General features: G+C 51.8%; 8 protein-coding genes across 8 annotated transcripts; 2 read left to right on the top strand and 6 right to left on the bottom strand.

The window, feature by feature from the left end:
- Positions 1 to 15: 15 nt before the first annotated feature.
- Positions 16 to 4,166, bottom strand: N7458_009106 (aminophospholipid-translocating P4-type ATPase DRS2; the record flags this gene model as incomplete). The annotated part of the gene is made up of 2 exons (XM_056912488.1): positions 16 to 867; positions 924 to 4,166. The coding sequence occupies 2 exons, from the start codon at positions 4,164 to 4,166 to the stop codon at positions 16 to 18; spliced, it is 4,095 nt and encodes a 1,364-aa protein (XP_056761337.1).
- An 860-nt stretch (positions 4,167 to 5,026) lies between these two features.
- N7458_009105 (exosome non-catalytic core subunit RRP45) lies at positions 5,027 to 6,040 on the bottom strand (the record flags this gene model as incomplete). Its single annotated transcript, XM_056912487.1, has 3 exons — positions 5,027 to 5,621; positions 5,689 to 5,808; positions 5,877 to 6,040. The coding sequence occupies 3 exons, from the start codon at positions 6,038 to 6,040 to the stop codon at positions 5,027 to 5,029; spliced, it is 879 nt and encodes a 292-aa protein (XP_056761336.1).
- Positions 6,041 to 6,261: 221 nt separating this feature from the next.
- On the top strand, positions 6,262 to 8,599 carry N7458_009104 (uncharacterized protein; the record flags this gene model as incomplete). Its single annotated transcript, XM_056912486.1, has 11 exons — positions 6,262 to 6,271; positions 6,330 to 6,352; positions 6,420 to 6,496; positions 6,550 to 6,916; positions 6,981 to 7,019; positions 7,073 to 7,150; positions 7,196 to 7,241; positions 7,710 to 7,991; positions 8,057 to 8,148; positions 8,213 to 8,281; positions 8,396 to 8,599. The coding sequence occupies 11 exons, from the start codon at positions 6,262 to 6,264 to the stop codon at positions 8,597 to 8,599; spliced, it is 1,287 nt and encodes a 428-aa protein (XP_056761335.1).
- Positions 8,600 to 8,806: 207 nt separating this feature from the next.
- N7458_009103 (uncharacterized protein) lies at positions 8,807 to 9,687 on the bottom strand (the record flags this gene model as incomplete). Its single annotated transcript, XM_056912485.1, has 2 exons — positions 8,807 to 9,106; positions 9,178 to 9,687. 2 exons carry the CDS (start codon positions 9,685 to 9,687, stop codon positions 8,807 to 8,809), a joined length of 810 nt encoding a protein of 269 aa, XP_056761334.1.
- A 1,169-nt stretch (positions 9,688 to 10,856) lies between these two features.
- On the top strand, positions 10,857 to 11,522 carry N7458_009102 (dihydrofolate reductase; the record flags this gene model as incomplete). The annotated part of the gene is made up of 1 exon (XM_056912484.1): positions 10,857 to 11,522. The coding sequence occupies one exon, from the start codon at positions 10,857 to 10,859 to the stop codon at positions 11,520 to 11,522; it is 666 nt and encodes a 221-aa protein (XP_056761333.1).
- Positions 11,523 to 11,625: 103 nt separating this feature from the next.
- N7458_009101 (SDR family NAD(P)-dependent oxidoreductase) lies at positions 11,626 to 12,592 on the bottom strand (the record flags this gene model as incomplete). Its single annotated transcript, XM_056912483.1, has 2 exons — positions 11,626 to 12,479; positions 12,535 to 12,592. The coding sequence occupies 2 exons, from the start codon at positions 12,590 to 12,592 to the stop codon at positions 11,626 to 11,628; spliced, it is 912 nt and encodes a 303-aa protein (XP_056761332.1).
- Positions 12,593 to 13,731: 1,139 nt separating this feature from the next.
- On the bottom strand, positions 13,732 to 14,820 carry N7458_009100 (D-arabinitol 2-dehydrogenase; the record flags this gene model as incomplete). Its single annotated transcript, XM_056912482.1, has 1 exon — positions 13,732 to 14,820. The coding sequence occupies one exon, from the start codon at positions 14,818 to 14,820 to the stop codon at positions 13,732 to 13,734; it is 1,089 nt and encodes a 362-aa protein (XP_056761331.1).
- A 2,324-nt stretch (positions 14,821 to 17,144) lies between these two features.
- N7458_009099 (putative voltage-gated chloride channel (ClcA)) lies at positions 17,145 to 19,996 on the bottom strand (the record flags this gene model as incomplete). The annotated part of the gene is made up of 3 exons (XM_056912481.1): positions 17,145 to 17,306; positions 17,367 to 17,753; positions 17,810 to 19,996. 3 exons carry the CDS (start codon positions 19,994 to 19,996, stop codon positions 17,145 to 17,147), a joined length of 2,736 nt encoding a protein of 911 aa, XP_056761330.1.
- Between the last annotated feature and the right edge of the window lie 1,242 nt (positions 19,997 to 21,238).

The following is a 21,238-nucleotide window of genomic DNA, read 5'->3' as shown; positions in this document are numbered from 1 at the left end:
AGAAAGCAACATAGATCATAATCCCGGATTCCTGGAACTCGCCATTTCTCCGTACCGTCCACGACCCTGGGTGGTATCGTAGGCATTCAAGACACGCATTTGACCGCCATCGTCGGCTTGCGAGAAGGCGTAGCCGCGTTGCTTGCGCATGCGCTGCACTTGGCGAACCTTGCGAATAGCCTTTTGGAATTGCTCCATACGAGGACGGTAGTCCTGCACGTTGTATTTCTGGATTTCCTGAACGTGATGGTAGTGCTGGGGGTAGTACATGCGTTTGGCGTACTTCCAGGCAAAATCACGCATCAGGCAGATGCATGGCAAGACGATGGCCATCAGGTAGAAGATGGGAGATTTGAACAGGACCGGGATGGTGCCGTAGTATTCGTTGGAGAATCCGATGGCAGGGGCGGCATAACCGTAAGCTGGGAGGAAGGCCAGCCAGAGAAGCATGGATCCTGGGATGGCGATGAAGTGGTATTTGGTCCAGATGTTGGAGATCAGAGCAGCTTTGCCGAGAACAGTGGCAAGCACAGCAGTATAGAGCGCCTCTCCCCAGACCCAATGGCCGGCAACCTGGCCGTTGCTCGTAGGCAGATCCCAGTAGAAGATCAGCTCAGAGACGAGGTAAAGCAGCAGAGAGTGGAAGAATCCGTTGAGAACCCAGGCCCAGAAACTGTGCTTCTTGAAAAACACACCCTTTTGGCCCAGCTGATACAGTTGGGGATAACGGTCCAGCAACCGAGCGGAGACGTATTGATCGCAAATACCCATAGCGAATGGCGGCAGAACGGTGAAAAGCACGTTGTAGAAGGACAATGTCCATGATTCGTAGATGACTTCTCCAGAGAAGGCATTTTGGAAGGAATACTGGGGATAAACATTAGCGTCAAAGACTCAAAAAAGCAAGGCATGGCACCACTTACCCAGAACTGCGTCATATACAGTGTGATGTTCTTATAGAATGAGTAGAGAATGACTCGGCTGATGCGGGAATAACTCCAGGCACCGTGAACCAGAAGCAGTTTTCGGAGGAAACGGAATTGAGCAATCGCAACATCGGCCGAACGAGCTGCCTGAAGACCTTCCATACCACTGATACCAACACCAACATGCGCGGCCTGAATCATGGACACGTCGTTGGCGCCATCACCAATAGCCAAAAGCAAGGATTTCAAGTGGCGCTTGACAAGCTTGACAACCAGTGCTTTCTGCAGGGGAGATACACGGCAACAGACCACAGCCTTGCACATGACAGCAAGGTCCAGGAACAGCTTCTCCATGTCCTTCTCCAAGGCGAAAGTCAGAGATTTTCCATCAATGACCAGGGCCAAGGCCTCAATGTCACCAGCGCCCGCTTGGCTTGTGACAGCGTCCATTTTCGCTTGAAGATTAGCACGCGTCGCTGCCGCGTTTTCCTCATTGATAATGAGCAGCGTCATGTCCTCTGAGATAAGCTTGCAGGACATGCCGATGTTGATGGCAGTCTCTTGTCGGTCACCAGTCAAGACCCAGATCTTAATACCAGCGGTTTGAAGCGTGTGGATGGTGTCTGGAACGCCATCTTGAAGTCGATCCTCGATGGCTGTAGCACCCAGCAGGTAGAAATCCTTCTCGATCAACTCGGCCGCCTTGTCCAACTCGTCGCCACGATTACCGCCGACAGTGGTGTTGGCCGTGTTGAAGATCTGGTACCATTGCTGGTATTCATCCTCTGGGATTTCGCGCATAGCAAGACACAGAGTTCGCAGACCGTCGGAGGCATATTCTTCAAGGTGCTGAAGGGTGACTTCGACGATCGGGTTATCCGGGTGCAGACGCTCAAGAATGACGGTATCGGCACCCTTGCAGTAGATTCGGACCTTGCCATCGGGGCATCGGAAGATTGTCGACATTCGCTTTCGAGTAGAGTTGAACTCGCACACAGCCAGCAGTTCGTACTCTTGCTCCACTCCATTAGCAGTGAAGATAACTGATCGGGGCTTCCGGTTGGTGAAACGATAACCCAGCATGGCAGCTCCGTCTACCAAGGCACCCTCGTCGGGCGAAGCTGCCTGGTACTTAATCTGAGTGGGATCATTGCCATTCCATTCGGGGATAACAGTATGACAGGTTGCCAGAAGGGTCAAGAACTGCTGAATAGCACCTTGAGAGGGATGGGATTCCAAGTTCTTACGAAGAGTCTTGTAGTCGTGGATACCAAACTCGCCACCATCTTCCGCGGTGGCTCGACGGTCTTCTGGGACGTCATCTCCGTACTGAATACCGGCAATTGTACATTGCTTGAACTCCATCATGTTGCAAGTGAGCGTGCCTGTCTTGTCAGAGAAGATGTACTCGATCTGGCCGAGCTCTTCCACCAGGGATGAGGTGCGGCAAGTCGCGGGCGTGTCGGTCTTGTCATAGTAGATGTCGAGATCAGAGTTGATGAGGAAAGCCTGGAAGTACTTCACAATCTCAATTGTAACGAAGAGAGATATCGGAACCAGATTGGAGTAAAGCACCCAGTAGGTGAAAATGTCCATAAAGAATTGCTTCACAGGGTTGATAGATCCGTAATCGAGGTACGCAAGCTTGCTAGACGCTGTTTGACGAATAACAAGATCGCCGACGGAACTGACCACGCTGAGCGCAATCAGAATGCCGACAAGCATCAGAATCTGAACGTTGACCATCCGCTCCACGGCCGTACGCTTGATCGGAGTTGCCGTTGCGTTCCGCATCAGCTTGGTCTCATGGCCAGTAAAGACAACAATACCATGAATCCAAGGAGTGTTTCGCAGAGTTGCACCTCGGAGCAGCAATTGATCCGGGGCCAAAGAGAGTTCCTTCTCGCCGCCTCCAGCGTTCATGGTCAATGTCGCCTCGTACGTGTATAGACTGCTGTTGGGCTGTTCCGATCGAACGCGTCCACTCAAGCGACTTAGGTCACTGGGGCTGACGAGATGCGCGGTTTCAGGGATAGCCTGCTTGATCTTCAAATTGGTCTCTCCGTCCAGATTTGCCGTTTCGATGTAGCAAAGACCCTCGGGCTCGGAGGATGCCAACAGGACCAAGTCGGCCGGGAATGGTTCCTCTGACTCGACTCGAATCACGTCTCCCACCGCAACATCCACCCATTTTGTCTCATGGAAAGAAGAACCCTTCAAAACCTGCGTTTTCGAGAAGTTCAATCCTCTATCCGACATCCGACGCTTATAGTCCTCGACCAACTCCTTAATAGCAGACACCAGCAGCACAATAGCCAGCGGAACGATGGTGGTATATTTGTTGGTTGGGGAGACGCTGGGGATTTGTTGAAGAACAGCGGTGAACAAGAAGAACAGATTGGCGTATTTGGAGAATTGTTCGAAGAGGAATTTCGGGATAAAAGTGACGATGTTGTACTTGGCAGTCGAGACGTGGTTGCTGACGAACTTGTGCGCGGCATTCGCGGGGCCATTGTTGACCTGGATCATGCGAGGACCCAGACTTGCCGGGTCGACCTTGCGGCGTCCAAAGATGGACGTAATGTCTGAAGCGCGGAACTTCTTTCGCTCTTTAGGGGCGGCAGCCGGGCCGCCGGTGCTATCAACGGTCGCTCTTCTTGCGCCGGCCTCCGTCAAAGGCAGATCCATTTCCGAGTATTGCGGGCCCATTCCAAACATATATTTCGCCTTTCCCATCAATCCGCCCCCTAACCCCAGGATACTGTTCCGCTCATTCGCTTTCCGCACATGACTCTCGCTCGGAATTTGCGGTTCAAACGGATCGTCGTAGTAGCTACCGCCATCGTGATAGCCTCGCTGTTCGTATCGAGAATCATACCGGTCAAGGTTCGAGTCGTATCTGTCGAGGGGGTCCTGTCCGTAGGCGAGGTCGGTGTTTGAATCGGATCGATATCCGGCGCCGTGCGATTCTTGGAGGAATCTACTCTGCGGCGCATTCCCGGAGGGTCCACTGGCATACACACCGTGCGGTTGTACCTGGGCACCGATGAACTGGTCGTTGGATATGGAAGGGCGCGGTTGCGCATTGTGCTGGTCGATAAATTGCGGGAGGTATTCGTCGCTGACTGGCGGGGGCTGACCAGTGTTATACATCGGGCCTGGGCTCGGACTCGACCTCAACAGCAGGTCATCATCGTGGCCAGCGGGATGATTCGGCCCAGGAGGCCTACCGCTGGCCATGCTGCCGCGGGGGAAGCTGAAAGCCTCACTAAGAGCAGTGGAGACGATGCCCCTGAGGCATTGATCGGATCAAGAGGATGGTGGGAGAAGAAGCGCGCCACAGAATCTGCAGGGGGTAGTAACCAAGCAAGGGAGTAAATCGTTGAAGCAGAAGTAGTGTAAAAAGTGAAGGAGGAAGAAAGTGGACAGTTCGACGAGGATGAGGTGGCTGAGCAGAACGAAGGCCGGAGAAAGTAACCTTACTTTTGGGTGTTTGACCTGATCGTCCCGCTTTTCTGGCTTGGGCGGTAAACTACTGCCAGTCACTGATCGGCCGAAGCTGATGGAGGATGGACTAGTGATTCTGAATAATTACAATGTCGCTGATAGGGACCTTGATTTTGGACAGGGATTAGAATTAAGCAATTAGAATGGGATTCCGATGTTGAACATGCTCCACGAGGGCCACTGCCTCCACAGACTGACATGAAACGAAGCGCTCTAAGAAAAGATAATGGCTTGGTAAGTAATAATTGTATGGCCGGAAATATATTCGTCTGCAAGCGCCACTTTGGATCTTTTGCTAGGCAGCCAAATAATACCCAGCGCCATATTGGGAAAGTGGGACAGCAGTGCATATCTGACGATCGATGGATAACATGGTTGTTCATGAGAAATTTAGGTTATGTTGTTATGTTCATAGCTCTTGGCCTAGGTACAAGTTTGAAAGATTTCTTTTAGAACATCACATAATATGAATCACCCTACGAAGGGTTGCATCATTAGAATTCCGCGAGGAAGCAACAAAAGGCAATGCAGAACTCCAGTTCCCAGGTCATGAAGGCTCTAATCATACAAAAAATGGTCGTTCGCTTTTGGATTCACCGGTCATTCTCCGCCCGAGATTCCTCTGCCATGCCCTTCTTGGCCCGCTTGGCCAGATCAGCTTGCATTACCTTCTCAATCTGGGCATTGAGCTCCTTGACCTTTTCCAGAGCAACCCGGGTCCGAGTCACCACCTCCATCGCATCGATAGGGGCACCGGAGAACTTGGACATGAAGCACACTTCGCCTCCATTGTTGATTCCAACCACAAGCTCTCCCTCCGAAGCTTGCTCCTCCTTGCGCGTGGCGTCAAGGATAATGTTGTGGCCCTCATTGAAGGTATTGAAAGTAATCGACAGGGGCTTGTGTGTGATGTTGAGCGCAACGGGTACTCGCTCCTCCACTCCGTAGACCACAACTTGGCCATCGCGCACCACGGCATCCGGCCGGCGGAAATGCTGGAGTCCAGTCATGATGGCAATGCAGGCTGCATCGGTCAGGTTCCCGTCATAGTCAATGATGTGCACATCTGCGCGGATACTCCAGCAGCTAACACCCTTGAGGATGCACAGCGATTCAGTGTCCAAGGCGTTCGAACGACGGATGACGCTGTCGAGGACGTGGGTCACGTAAGCTTCGAGCTCATTGGACCTGGGAGGCGACATATTAAAGTTAGTGAATGTCCACAAGAATGCGCGCAAATTGACTGAGGGCATACCGGCCATTTTCCCAGGCTGGCGAGCCCATGGCAGTCATTTCTAGATTAATGTTGAACAGGCCATCGAACGGGCGGTCATCGCGGGGCTTGGTGACCTCGGAGGAGATGCGGACGACAATGCTAAAAGTTGTGATTAGTACAAGAATAACATGGAATAGTAGCCAAGACCAGGCGAGTGGTGCGCATACCTTGTCTTACCCAGCTCCAGCTTCACATGTCCATATTCCTCACCGAAGGAAATCTTCAGAGGACGGAACTGGTCTGCTCCTCGGCCATCCAGGCGCGAATCCTGGCGCAGAGCTTCAAGGATGAACTCGCGCTCTGCGACCGAGAGAGGAGCTTCCTTCGACATTTTTTGAATGGCACTGGTTGGCGAAGACTCGCTGTGAAGAGGAGGGAAATGGGCCTTTTTTGGGGCCATTTTGCCGTTGCTGGCCGCTGATCGGTGTGGGCGATGAACCAATGAAGAGGGGAGGAAAGCAGGGCGGTGAGAGAGACAGAAGGGCATCTGGCGGCGCGCGCATCTGCAGCCTCTGTCCATCAACGATTCACCTTTGCACACCAAACCTCAAGATGACCACAGGTATGTTTGTATTTTTGCTTATGAGACCCTTTCTGATAATGATGTTGACTTTTCATAGCTCACAGGCCCACATTTGACCCGGTATGCCTACTTGCGCCTACACTCTCTGCTCGATTACTGCGAACAAGACCTAATGTGATGTGATCAGGCTCAAGGAAAGGAGGCCCTTCGAGGGCCTGCTTATCACCAGCGACTCCTTCCCGCACATACGCTCTTGAAAGTTCGGTAAGCTGTGGAAGACCTCGAATTCCCCGACGTGACAGCTAATGCTCCTCAAGGCAACCTGGACAAGGTGGTGATGCCGATAAGGAGGTCCGTGACTTGCGAGCGGAGCTCTTGAAGGCCGAGGCTGCGCACTTTGCCAAGAAGAACGGTGTCCCTGTTGAAGAACCCGCTGCCGCGGAGTCATCTACACCCAAGCGTCAACTCGAAGCTGCCCCGGCTGCCGATGCCGAAGCGGAGGAAGATCCAGAGGCCAAACGACGACGGATTCTAGAAGAGACACGAGACATAGATGCAGATTCCGACGGGTCAGAGGAGGACAGCAGCGAGGAGGAAGATAGCGATGATGAAGACGAGGCGGCCGAGTTGATGCGCGAGCTGGAGAAGATTAAGAAAGAGCGGCAAGCACAAAAAGAGAAAGAGGTACGACATATTGACAGCATTCAAGCTCTTCTTTTCTTGGAATTGGAATACTGAGACCCTACAGGAACAAGAACGGGCTACCCAGGAGCAAGAGCAGCGAGAGGTGGATATTGCCGGGGAAACCCCCTCCTTAATGCCCAAGACTTCAACATGAAGCGGCGATGGGATGATGATGTCGTCTTCAAGAACCAGTCCCGAGGAACAGAGAAGAAGGAGGGCAAGGAGTTTGTTAATGTAAGTCTGGATGAATATCTATTGTTAAGCTATACATTAACCCAGCTTCCTTCAGGACTTGCTGCGTTCGGACTTCCACAAGAGATTCATGGTATGTTTTACATCGTGTAAATCTGGGCTAGGAAACATGGGGACTAACTTGATTATTTGCAGTCCAAATATGTCCGTTAAGCCGGCTTTGATCATCAATGAGATACAATTAGAGCAACCACCGAAACACATGGACGAAGTATCCTTTTCAAATACCTACACCTGCAAGCCACTTCTATGCAAACATAAGCTCGTCGTCATATCATTGCAAGCAGAAGATTCAAAGATGGGGCAGGATGAGTGGGAACTGGAAGCTAAATCAGAAGTTGATCATAAGGAATCACTTACTAGCTACAGAGTCATTGGCTGGCCAATCTCACAGTTCTGACGATCCACTCCTCCACAGGAAGGAATCAGCAAGCCAAGCTCTGATAATCATCAATGGAATCTTGTTTAATAGTATTACCGCTTCTCCGCATCTGTCCATTTTCCTTATGCTGGTGTTATAAGGCACTTGTGCAATTGCTAGCGGCCCTTGTCAGCCATGACCCACTTAGCCAGACAGCAGCCACTAGTCCTTGTTTCCTCTTCACTTCTTCTCTGACAACTTCACCGCCTTTTATTGCGTCTCATCACCGCTCTCCCACCGCCCACGTATCACCGAATTCTGCCAGATCCAATGAATCAAGCACCTTCAACCTTTCTCAGCAAACTTCCACCACTGACTGGGACATTCCCTCCAGATCACCAACTCCGGAAGACCTCTTGACAAAGAAGATGGGTAAAGACCAGCCATACAAGCAGATGCACCGTATGTCACCCGTGTCATTATGAGAGCCAACCGTCATCGTGAATATGGATGTTTCTCTCGAACAGCCTGGCTAATCCAAGCTCTTCTCTCAGAACGCGTCAACCATGATATCTCTGAGCTGCTACAGCGCTTTGAGAATATCCTGGCCACTGCAAATGTAAGATATGAGCTTGGTATATGTCGATCATCTCTCAGGAATCCAGCTAACCACACCCGCTTAGACGGACAACACCAGTCACACTGCTACTGCAGTAGAGGCCAATCAGATGGAGGTCGAGACTGATGGGATGGTAAGTTTCCATTCTAATACGGCAAGAAACTTTGATCACAGAAGCCGCCCTTCTGTTGCGAGCCCATGGCACGCGATGTAGATTCATCACTAATCTGTTTCATTGACTATACAGATCCGCGCCGCCGAGGATATTCTCGGTCTAACCCGCTCCTTGAAGGAGGCATGGCTCTTTGGAAATCTCGATACCCTGGGTGAGAACGAGCAAGATGTGCTGCGCCGCAAGAAGCTCGAGGGGGACGTCCAGGCGGTTCAGAAAGCCGTCGAGGACGGGGCCCTCCTGAAGCTGTGCCCGGAGGAGAAAAAGAAGGAGAGTTAGATATGCCATTTGGAGCATTTTCTTGCGTTTGCATCGTCTATGGACTGGATGGCGTTCTTCATTTTTGGGGGCATTTTGCATTTTGCTGTACAATCCTGGTGTTTGGGGAGGCTGGAGTTAGATACCCAATTAATATGTTGAATGATATGCTTTATCTGCGCGTCATGCGGAGATCCTTCATAAAACTATCTACACACTATATACTATCTACAACTCGTTATGCTCAGCAGGCTCATTGAAGAAGGTTTCCGCATGGTCGACCTGGAACTTGGCCCACTTTGCAGCACCCACAGCCCCGACGAATGCAGGATCAATGGAGTCGCGAATCTTTTTGGAATCCTCAGGGATAGCTGCGATAAACCCCTGGCGGAGATATTCGAAATCCGAGCGTGGACCCTCCCCAGAAAGAATCAATCCTTTTAGCGCTGTCATACCCGGCATATTTCCGAATGCCTCTACTGTGGCCCCAAGTGATTCGCCAATATCCTTGACCTTTTGAGCGCGCCCCTGCAGCGACGAGTGGAAGTGAGTTAGCCGTTCCGGCAATGTATAATCCTCGAATAGCGCGTCAGACGTACCATGTCTTCATCTGTGATCCGCGATGCACCGTCGACTCTGCCCATGCCCCGGAAACGCAGATTGCACCCATTAGCTCCAGCAGTAGAACGATCTTTGACGATTTGCCCAAGAGCCTGATCCACATACTCATCATCATAATCGACAAAATGGACCGGACCGCCAGTCTCCCCAAGATGAAAGTCATACGCACGAAAAGCACCGTCGTATGAATCGCCCAACTGTCGCGCAATAGAAATGCCAGGTTCATTCTCAATTGCTACTTTCTGGAAGATGTCACGAGCAGTATCATTCAAATGCCGCGGATACACCATCGAAGTAATCTCGAGCGAGTGTCCAAGTTTCTGCGTTGCGACCTCTCGTATGTTCAAAAGATTTTCTAGGAAGATTGCTTCCATGGCGAGTTTGTCGCCTGGTTCGGGGATTTGAATTGGATCACTGCCGTTGGTAAAGTACCAATCACCATCGCGCTCCCACTGCAGTCCTTCATAGTTAATTGAGTCGAGCATCATTTGGCGGTAGGCATTGGTGCCTGCGATGTTGGCGAGTAACAACGGTGAGCCATTTTCATCGATTAGGGCGGCAGTACTTGAGCGATTAGCTTGCGGATACGAGGGTATAGAAGTGAATGGTGGCTCACATATTCCCTTGGCCGAAACTGATACCAAGTGCTGTTATCAATGATATTAGCTTGTCGAAATTGGATGTCTGTCGTTGAGGGATTTCATACGATAGGAAGCTGCAGCTAGAACTGTGCTGGCAAAGAGCTCTGCAGCTAAGAAGCGGAGACCCAATTTCCAATTTACAATCATGATTTGTGTTAGGAAATCAAATTAGAGACTCGCAGAGCCTCAAGGGTGGATGGGCCATTAAGTACTTGGGGTTTTGGGTGCAGCCTTGCCCGGAACCCGCAATCAAGCGCCGAAGCAACTCCACTCAAGAAAGTCCATAACTCGCAACAATATGTACCCAGAGCTTTCATGCCCCACCTTGTCTCAAATCGTCCACGAACTGAGGTTTTGTAAGTATTCCTGAGTAAGCGTTTAAACTGAAAATCAATGGGTTAATAAGTGTCAACTATTTGCTGCCTAACTTTTGAAGGAGTGGTATTATTTGTAGAAGATCAAATGTCCGATGCGATTTATAATGCTCGTCCGCTATAAAGGAGCAAGTGAGCGAGTCTTCTGGGATATCGATTTCTGAAAACAAACCGCAACACATAAAATAAGAAGCGGCGGCCATATTGTTCACTACCTTTGAAAGTGTACACACATTAGTTCGAGCATCAGTGAGCTCTCAATCAATATCCTTCCAAGTCCCGTCGAGGCTCCCCCGATAAGCCGATAAGCGCACGCGATCAACACGTCCCAACTTTTTGCATTTCCTCTCTCCGCGTTCCCCCACCTCATCGTAATCATATTTCATTCTCCTTCAAAGTACATTTCCAAGTTAAAAACTCAAGATCCAAGATACTCCTCCAGGACAGACCGACACAATCCACCGTACCATCAATCTCACAATGCCACCCCCGACAACCCATCAACTCCCCCACTCCCCCCCCCCTCACCCTCATCGTCGCCACAACCCCAATCCGCGTCGCGTCCTCAACACCCAATGAAGCCACCACTCGCCTCGGCATCGGTCTCAAGGGCACACTCCCTGGCCACGCATAAAAACAGACATGTCTTTCTTCGCGCGCGCAACCTCCCGCGCCCCGGCACCAGGCACCACAAACGCGATCATCATGGGCCGCAAGACATACGACTCCGTCCCGAAGCACCTCCGCCCACTGGGCAAGCGGATCAGCGTCGTTATAAGCCGCGATACGACCGGTGCCGTGCGAGAGGGGGTGTTGAAAGAACTCGCGGCGCGGAAGGCGAAGATGGCGGAGTCGGCGAGAGCGAAGGCCGAGGTTTCTGCGCCGAGTGGTGTCCCCGAGGAAGAACCCGTGACCGATGCTTTGGTGACGCATAGTCTGGACGCTGCGTTGTCGGAGTTGGATGCTGTGTATGGCGCGGGTGGTCGGTTGGGCAAGATTTATGTTATTGGGGGCGCGGAGATTTATGGTGCGGCGCTGCGGATGAAGATGCCTGTGGATGAGCGGCAGCGGAGGAGGCCTGTTAGGATTGTCATGACGAATGTTGTGCGGAGGTGCGAGGGGGATGCTGTGGCTAAGGAGTTTGAGTGTGATACTTTCTTCCCGGTGGAGGGGCTTGGAGTCCAGGATGGCTGGAGGACGGCGAGTGCGGCGGAGGTTTCTGAGTGGGTTGGCGAGACGGTTACGGGGGAGTGGATTCAGGATGGAGAAGTGGAGGTGCAGATGGCTGGGTACGAGAGATTGGACTAGATTTGACGATTGGCTGGTGATATCCAAAAGTGATTTAGCATAGACTATTACATAGCGTGGATTGACAGCTTTTTATCCTCCTACCCTCCCTCCATGAGGTACTCTATGCAATCGACATCTTCATCCCTCCATTCGCACAAATAACACTGCCAGTCGTCCACCCACCCTCACTCGAGCAAAGCATATCAATCGTCCCGGCAATCTCACTCGTAAAACCCGGCCGTCGACCCTTCATTCCCTCCCTCACCACCCGATCAAACTTATCCGCCTCCGACCCGGCCATCGCCAACACCTCCTTCTCCCCATAGTAACTCGCCAACGGCGCCGTATCCACATACGGCTGATTAATATCCCAAAACGTCTGCCCAGCCTTCTCATACATATCTCCCCAGGCCGGACCAGGATTCACCGCATTAACGGTAGCCCGCTCCGCCAATTCTCGACTCCACACGCGGGTCATGGCTTCCACGGCGGCTTTGCTACCGGCGTACACGGATTGCCCTTGGTACCCGATTGAAGAGGACACGCTGGAGACGGTGACGATGCGGCCGGAGCGGTCTTGGGGCAGATATGGTGCGATGGCCTGGGTGAGGAGTAATGGTGCCACAACATTTACACGGTAGACGCGGTCGAACTCGGTGGTGTCGATGGGCCCTTGTTGGGGGTCGTTTAAGTGCTGATTCGAGGATACGCCGGCATTGTTGATGAGAATGTCGATTTGGAACTCTGCTTCGGGCTTGTACCTTTGGAAGAGAGTTTTGGCTGCTTCCAGAATCGAATTGCATGCTTCGGCGGGATTTGCGAGATCTGCTTGGACTGACGTGCAGTGGATTTGGTGGGTTGAAGTAAGTTGCTCGCAGAGTGTTGCGGTTGGCTGAGTGGAGGAATCGGATGTATAGACCAGCAGGAGATTGCAGCCTTTGGCGGCTAGTCTTTGGGCTACGGCGGCGCCGATGCCTGGATAGATCATGTTAACTTTGGAGGGCAATTCGGTCGAGATCAATAGACTTACCTCGAGATCCTCCAGTTATGATCCCTAGCTTGGATTCGTACGGGCGGTGGGAGGCCATTGTCTTCCTCGGTGGAATAAACCTCGGATATTACAGTAGGATGTATAGCGAATTCTGGATACGAGAGCGATTCGACAAGTTTGCGTGTCTGAGTGTTATGTGAAGATGGTTATTACCTCCCGGTCGTTTAGCCCCGCGTGGGGGTCGAGGTACATGACATCATGTGTACCCAAGTGGGGAAGGATAGAACCAAAATGGAAAAAGCAGTCAACACAGTGCTAGAAAGTAGCCTAGAAAGAACATAGAACTAGAACTATCAAGATGAACAAAAATGACGACTTCCAAGTATACACAATCGCTTTCTGTAGAGATCATGGAGGTTCCGCCAAAATTGAATAGTGGCCTTCTGGAGAGAGCGCACTGGCTAGAAGACTCGCTGAAGTACAGCGTGGTGATCCTAAAATATGCACATGGATTCAATCCACTTTTAATGTTGATTCGTTCTTCCATATTTCTGGTCTCATTCGAAGATTTATGTCTGATTAGTTAGTTACTCCACGCTCGGAGTACCATCCCAGCTATTTGTCTTCATTGAGGTCTATTCATTCCCGGGGAAGATCTATCCCCCAGATCAACAATTCCAGTCTCGTCAAATTGAATCTCACTGCTCCTACTTGCTCTGAATCATAGCTTTTCATCCTACCGGGCACAGCATGCCTCATTCCCAACTGGACTCCATTGAAGGCTTGAACTTCGTAGGCGTTCTCGTGTGTTCATTTCTGCATTATGAGAGAGATGCTGACTAAATGGCAAGAACATCTTTCTCGTGTATCAAGAAAGATCATATATTGGCGCCTTTCTAGTTAGAACGGTCCCATAATGAGCGGAAGAGGAAATAAGCGTAGATCTCCCTCGCGTGGGGGCGCGGGCCACTCCAAGTGGAGGCAGTGGGGGTAAATATAGAACTCAGATTGACGTCTATCCATGGGACGTTGGAACTCTCTATCGTCTATATCTAACTCTCAAAAAACAGAACACAAAGCAGTCCTGAACCACCAATGTGTACCGGTTCCAGCCAAAAAAACAAAACAAAATATCCCAAATCTTTCCAATCCCAAACAAAACCCAACCATTAGAAAAGTACTCGAAATTTTTCCCCAACAACCCCTTCACCCCTTCCCGTCCTCGCCACGCTTAGCTTAATAGCAAGTATAACCACCATCAATCACACAGTTCGCACCAGTCATAAACTTCGACGCATCCGAAGCCAAGAAAATACAAAGCCCATTCAATTCATCCACATTACCCAACCGATTCTGTGGCGTCATCGACTTCCAGATCTTCTTCTGGGCCTCCAGGGCTGGAACCCGGTTCAGCGCCGTATCCATGTACCCCGGCGAAATGCAGTTCACACGAATCTCGTTCTTGGCCCACTCGGCAGCCAACGATTTGCCGAGTTGAATTACACCGGCCTTGGAGGCGTTGTAGCAGCTCTGTTCTTGCGGGTAGTTCACGATGGAGCCGGACATGGACGCGACCAGGATGATGCTGCCCGGTTTACGGGCGGCGATCATGGCGCGGCCTACGGCTTGTGACATGAGGAATGAGCCTGTGAGGTTGATGTCGATGAGGCGGCGGAACATGGCGACGTCGTAGGTTTCGGCTTTGATGTTTGAGTCTGCGATGCCGGCGGAGTTGATCAGGACGTCGGGGACGCCGTATTTCTCGACACATGCCTCGACGGAGGCGGTGATGGCGGCGGCATCGCGCACGTCGACGCGGTAGAAGGAGATGGGTAGACCTGTTTTATCGTGGAGCTCGGCTGCGGCCTGGTCGCCGAGTTCTTGGTTGGCGTCGAAGATGACGATGTTCTTTGCGCCGGCTTCAGCGCAGGCACGGGCCATGTGGTTTCCCAGTCCGCGGGCGCCGCCGGTGATGATGACTGTCTTGCCGAAGATGCTCATGTTGCGCATTGTGTGGGGCATTTGTTCGTAGACATCGCGGGAGAGCGGGTTGACGGATTCTTGTTCTTGGCTGGCTGGGGGGATGTTGTGGAGGGCATTGGGGTTATCTGGGAAGACGTGGACGGTGTGTTTGTGGGCGGTGCTGTGGCCGGCGTCGTAGTCTGTGACAGGGACTTCTTTTTCCGGGATCCGGTTCTTCTTGTCGGTGGTTTGGAGGCGGTTGGGTCGGGTGGTGGAGAAGTGGTTAATGGGGATGCGAGGGATGGTTGGTAGAGGGTTGGGGGTTGCTCGGTAGGAGCGGAGGATGTGACGAGCTAAAGACATTTTGAAGTGTTTACTCCGGAGAGTAAGAGAAGAGAGGAGAGGACAGAGGAGTGGGATTGAGATTGGAGAGGTGGGTATATAAAATAGAAATGCAAGAGGGTATAGCTGTTTTGTATCGACTGGGTGGAAAGACTGGAATATAAATAGCAAAAAAAAGAATCAGGATGACTGAGATCTCAATGCCCCTTACACCGCAACATCTTCACCGAAGATTGGGGCAACCCTGATATATGACCAAAAAAAAATATAAAAAAAATAAGCCCGGCATGTCCAGTTGAGGTCGGCGAAGGACCAGGGGAGAAGCCGCATTCGGAAACGGCGGGAGAAGTGGATCGAGGATCTGGATCAGTCCGAACAGCCGGCGGGTCATGTGCACATTTTTGCTTCTGTGGATAAATAGAAGTAAAATCAAAAACCAAAAAACCCTAAAATTAGAGCCAAGCTGAGAAAGAAGAGACCGGAAAAGGAGAAAAGATTAGCAATTGAAGAATGTCATGGCGAAAAGATCGGTGTGAGAGGCGTGCAGACAACGCGGAAAGGGGGGCCGAGTCCAGACCCCAACTCGGGAGGCGTTGTGAAGAGAGTCAATGTTGGATCTGGATCGGATCATCTGAATCATCCTGGCGAATATTCTGGATGATGGAGTGAGATTCAGAGAGGAACGAGTAGCCTTGCCAGGCCCAGTGCTTAGCCGGGCCAATTTCGTGGCGGCAAAGCAGGAAGTCAATAAATGGGCAATCAAGGGGAAAGACAAAAAAGACAGAAGAAGCTGACCGGAACGCAAGTCGTCAGAGGGTCAGATGACCCTCCTCCTGCACCGCTCCCTCGCCACGAGAAAAAAAAAAAGATAACAGAGAAACGACGGAGTGTGTGCTGATCAGACAATTGATGCCAACGAACCATACTCCGGGAAATAAAATCACGTAAAATCGTAAAATTCAAACTTCTCTCTATCTCTCTCCCTCTCCTATCTTGTTGGCCAAGTATATAGTTAGTCACCGTTAGCGAATGGATTAGCGCAGCCACCGATCGCAATACTCTTGACCCCGTGACACTACCCCCCGGACCGTAGTGGACACAGTCGAACCACTTTACTGGAGAAACTCCGTACATTTACGGGGAGAGTGGATATGAGTGGATCTGGTATATACGGCGGGTGGATACTGGAGAGAGTGGATATACTACTGTACATCGACTGTAATATGCTGAGATGCTCAATGTGTCCTTTACTGTCGTAGTATGGAAGTTCCATCGTACAATTTACCCCTTGACCGGCTCTGCAAACCCAAACTTCCGGCGCTTATCTGATTGGATCCAATCGAAGGCGGGACCTGACCTGGGCGGACTGGCCCCTTACAGGCTACAGCAATCCCGACGACAAAGTCTGCCGAGGAATGACTGCCGTTCGCAGGGGTCTTGAGTTTCTGGACTGTCTGACTGTACACTCCACGACGCGGAGTATCGTTTTCCAGGTCCAGGTCCAGGATCCATGATCCATCTGATCATAGGCACTATCGAGGGTAAGCTAGGCGACGTAGTCTATCTTCTCGTGGCGGAGCTGACTTTATATGTACTCCGTCCGAAATACAGTAGATCCATAACGGAAGATACATCAATCCCGGGTCTCATCCCCAGTCCCCATATACATACTGTATGATACCCCGGTTCCAGTCATCGATCTGAAAAAAAAAAAAAATTGAGATACACGAATCAGACCCTGACCCGGGACCCAGAACCCGGTAACACCCACACAGCCCTACTTGAACGGTGACCACTAAAATGATTGGGTCGAGCTTCTTGACACGTGGGGAGTTTCCAGGTCGCGACGCGGGTTTGACAAAAGTACCAAGTACAACATTATTTATTGGGACTATTTACGGTATGTACTTGTGTGAAGATCCGTTGCATTCATGGCTGGACACGGACCAGCCAATTTCAAATTATACGGCCACATGACCAGTTTTCTTGCTTCTCCTGAGTTTGGTGGGAGATTGTTTTACCCCCCTTCTTGCATCGCATACAGTGGTAACTGCGGGAAGAGAAAATCATGGATGGAAATTGACTGCGAGAATATTGCGAGAAGACGGAGAGCACAATGTACAAAATGGATTGGGAGAAAAAAAAAGCATTCCAAGATCATCAAGACAGATGAGGAGGTGTGTATATGCAATGTTGTATGCAAAAAGAATTCAAGTCAAAACGAATAAAACAACCCACCACGGCGACATGCCGGAGAAACGCCCGCCAATGCGGCTCTGAGTGGAACCAAATACACAAAATCAAGAGCAAAACAATAAATCACAAATATGGACATGAATAATTGACTATGCCTTCTCGTTCTCCTTCATAAACTTCACAAAGGCCTTCTTATGCACCAAGCCCGCATAGTGGCCATTCTGCAACACGCAGAGATACCGCAGGCCCAACTTGGCAAAACACTGGTAGACGAGATCAATGGGGGAATGAACATCGAGAGAGATGGGTGCCTATAACACAGAGCACAGATTAGCACCGAAGCCGGGTAATTGTCGGACGGGTAAACATACTGGATCAATAAACCGGGTAAAGTCCTCTTGCACTGCACCTTCGGTCTCGTTATCGTAGATAGCAACGGACGCATCTATCGCCATCAGGCAGATAGTGTTATCCTCATCGTCACCGAGTGTATCGAGCGCAAACTCGAGATCCGGTGCGGGAATAAGACCGGCCAAGATGCCATCACGGAGGATGGGCAGGCCACTGTCCAACTCGCCGGCCATTAGGAGGTACTCCAATTTCGTGCGCAAGTCAGAAGCAGCCACGAAGGGGGAGTTGGAAATATCGATGATGCGGCCCTTGTGAGGCGGGCGGACGATGTCGCCTAGCTCGGCATCGGACAGAGGCTGCAGCTTGCTGTCGAGGAAGGGGTAGGAGTTCATGTCGGTAAGTAGGTCCTAGATGCGGTGAGTATATTGCAGACGATAGCCATATTGCAGGAGGAGCTTCTTACGTAGATACTTCGCGGTTCAATCGCATCCGCAGTCCATTTGGCACACAAAACGGATAGTGAGAATGGTAGTACATGGTCCAAACTGCCGGTCAATTCGAATAGGATGACGGCGAGGGTGACGGACAATCGGGTGACACCGCACATTGTAGCTCCGGCTGCGACCATTGCATAAACGCCCGGTGTGATGCAAGATTCCATTCCCGCAACGTTGGGGCATGCATCGAAGAGGAAAAAGGTAGGGTTCTTCGCAACCCAGTATTGCACGGCATGCCCAACAATTCGGCCCATGAGACCACCAACGACCATGGATGGCACATAGATACCGGCAGGAACTTTGATGCCGAATGTGACAACGGTCAATAGACTCTTGATCACGAATGCCACCAGAAGGTATTGAATGATCTCAACAATGCCATCTTCACGAGGGCAAAGTCCCGTGCTCGACCGCGACTCTCCTTCACATGGGCTGGCGAGCTCAAAGAGCAGTTCCGTAACGGGCAACTTGGTGTATCGGTTCCAGAAGCTGACCAAACCCGTGAGCACTGCGACGAGGAACACCTCCAGCATTGGCCATCGCTTGATAGCCGGGATGCGACGGAATGTGCGCGCCCACCAGCTCGAGGCTTTGATGAAAAGGGCCCCGAGGGCGCCACCGAGTATGCCCAGGAAAACGAAGATGATGATTTCAAAGATCTCCCAGTCCGTGTTATAACGGACCTGGAACAGAACAATCTTGCCCGTTCCGTACGGGTTGAGGAATTTCAAGGAGAGCGCAGCCGCAATACAGCAAAAGAATGTTCGGAACAGGGTCTTGGGTGGGAAATAGTAGCTGACTTCCTCCAGACTGAAGAGCACACCACCAATGGGCGCACCAAACGCAACGGCAACACCACTGGCTGCACTTGCACTCAGCACTTCTCGTCGCTTACCATCGTTCTGGTGGTATTTCGCAAACAGTCGACAGCAGATATTGCCGACACAAGTGGCAATGTGCACGTAAGGGCCTTCCTTGCCTAGGCTCAGACCGGACGAAACGCTGAAAATCAAAGCGATCGTCTTGACCACCAGGGTCTTCAAGCCCAAGTATCCGTGAAGCACGAATCCACTGTTAATCACCTTTACTTCGGCAACTCCACTGCCCGCAGCGGAGTAATAAGTCATTGCCGGGCGGGACGGGCGATTAGGGAACGTTCCATGTGGACTGGTTTGCGAACTCGGCGAGCCCGAGCCACCAGTGCCAGTTCCACGCTTCGTGCCACGCGCCTCGGCACCTAGATTCTCGTCCAGAGTGGCCAACGAAATCGACGACGGGACGACCGTCTTGGTGAGCATGGTCAGAGCGCATGAGATCAAAGCAAGGACCACCACCCAGGCAACAAAAAGAGCATAGTCGACCCATTCGTTCCCCGTGCTGGATGGGCGGAAGATCTGGGACCACGACCGCCAGTTGGTGCAAATAACGCCTTCACCGCAGCACTGGCTCCTGCTCGCAAACAGCTCATGTGCACAGTATCCCATCTTCATATCAAATATCGCGTCCTCTGTAATATCCACAAAGTAGGCAATCGCCGCGGTAATGCATCCGATCACCGCAACCAATACCCATCCCTGTGCGCCGTCAAACCAAGCCAGGAGTCTCCCGCGGATATCCTTGCGCTGTCGAAGCTGTCGCAGACGTGCTCCATCGGCAATACTGTCGTGTACCCAATCGGTCGAGGTAAACTGGTCGTACCAGGTACGCTCATCGAGGAATGACGAGGCGGTCAACCCATCCTTGGTCGATGGTGGCAGACTCGCCGGCCGACCTCCTTCATCGCCAAGGCTCCCTCGCCGGCTAAACCGCTTACCCTGCGAGTTGGTCCGGCTGTGATGCGCGGTGCGGCGGAGGCTGCCTGCCGTCAGCAGATACCGCAACGAGTCCGGACCCGACACGCCAGAGGTACTTGTGTATGATCGCCGCGGGACTCGACGCTGAGCCTCCGCGCCGAGGAGACTGGTCGTTTCACCGATTTCGATATGTGATTCTAGGGACTGGTAGCCGGTGTGTGGTTCGGAAAGGTAGCTTTGGGCTCGACGGTAGGCTGTCGGAGACGGGGGCGCGGTGCGGGAGGTTGGGCCGGTCGGTTCAGGGTCGCCCTCGTCCAGCTCACGCGAGGCGGAGCTGACTTGAGGCACCGATCGAGGCATGGCGCTGGTGAGAAGCCGCTATGCTTCGAAGTTTGAGTGTCAGGGCCTGAGAAGGGGTGGAAAGTCTTTTAGTTTTCTGTGTCCGTGGTTAGAAAAAGACGGGGGGACGGCCCACTTCCACGCGGTTGGGCCGGGGGAAGCTATCCCCTGCTCGGGTAGCACGAGATTGTGGCTTCATGAAGAGAAGCTTTAATATAGCTCGGGGGGTGTTTACTCACCGGCAAGCATACTTCCCTTGAATGATAGATCAAAAGAAGCAGAAACCATTAACAGAATGAGTCAAGACGAGACCGAGCAAAGAGTAATGCAAGGACGAAGAAGAAAGTGGGAGAGGGCGGATGATCGACTGGACAGCGTCAGGTGAGCGTGGACTCCACCGTCTGACTGTCCTCCACATTAAGTGATTATTCAGATTCCCATCAATGGCATGTTTGAACGGCTGTCAAGACAATTCCCATGCAGCTTATATTAAACGCATCGCTGGACATTCCGCCCTTTCGAATACTCGCCCTCTCATTCGAAGCTTCATCGAGGGTCCGCTCTCCAATTTGCCTCTCGCCGTTACTTTCATCCCCGCGCTTCCCGCCGATCAGCTGTCTGAAGACGTATGGCCTCGCATTTCCTCTCTGACCTTTTTGCTCTTCAAGGCTAGTTTCAACGCGGCCTGTTCTAGCAAGGTTGTCCGGGAGCGTCGTTCCGTCAGGCAGGACAAATCATAGTTCGGGGCGGGAGATCAGTCCCCAGTGCCCGAGCTCGGATGGAGAGCAGATGAGCAGATGAGAGGGTCTCGCGGTAGTTTGGGGCGTTGAAGAGGGCAGTGCGGGCTCCATCCATTTCCATCATTTTGAACACGCATCTGACTGTTCCTTTGAATATCAACGACTGACCTTCGAAGGGTAGGATGCTGCCTGTCATCTAAGACATACTGGACTCGGGTTCGAGGGCACACAAAGTACCAATTCACGAGTTCATCCCGGCTTGAGCGGCCCACATGCTATGACTCGACGCGGCGAGTGAAAATTCATCCTTCTGAAACATTGATGCCCGTGCCACGCCAGTCTCGATATACTCCATACGCCCAGCTGTCATCCTTGTCCCCGATGGCTGATGTCTCCGCCCGGGGCCGATCTATGGGGGGATGATCTCTTGGCACTGGACGACCAAAGGTATTGAGGGTCCAAAAAAGCCATTTCGGGGGCCCAATCATGCAAGCTGGCTCGGGCCTTAACAATGGTATATTGC

Source organism: Penicillium daleae (genome assembly GCF_028827525.1).
Source record: "Penicillium daleae strain IBT 16125 chromosome Unknown utg000008l_segment0_segment0, whole genome shotgun sequence".
NCBI classification, from domain to species: domain Eukaryota; kingdom Fungi; phylum Ascomycota; class Eurotiomycetes; order Eurotiales; family Aspergillaceae; genus Penicillium; species Penicillium daleae.
Note: the sequence above shows the minus strand (reverse complement) of the source record. Positions and strands in the feature narration are given on the sequence as shown.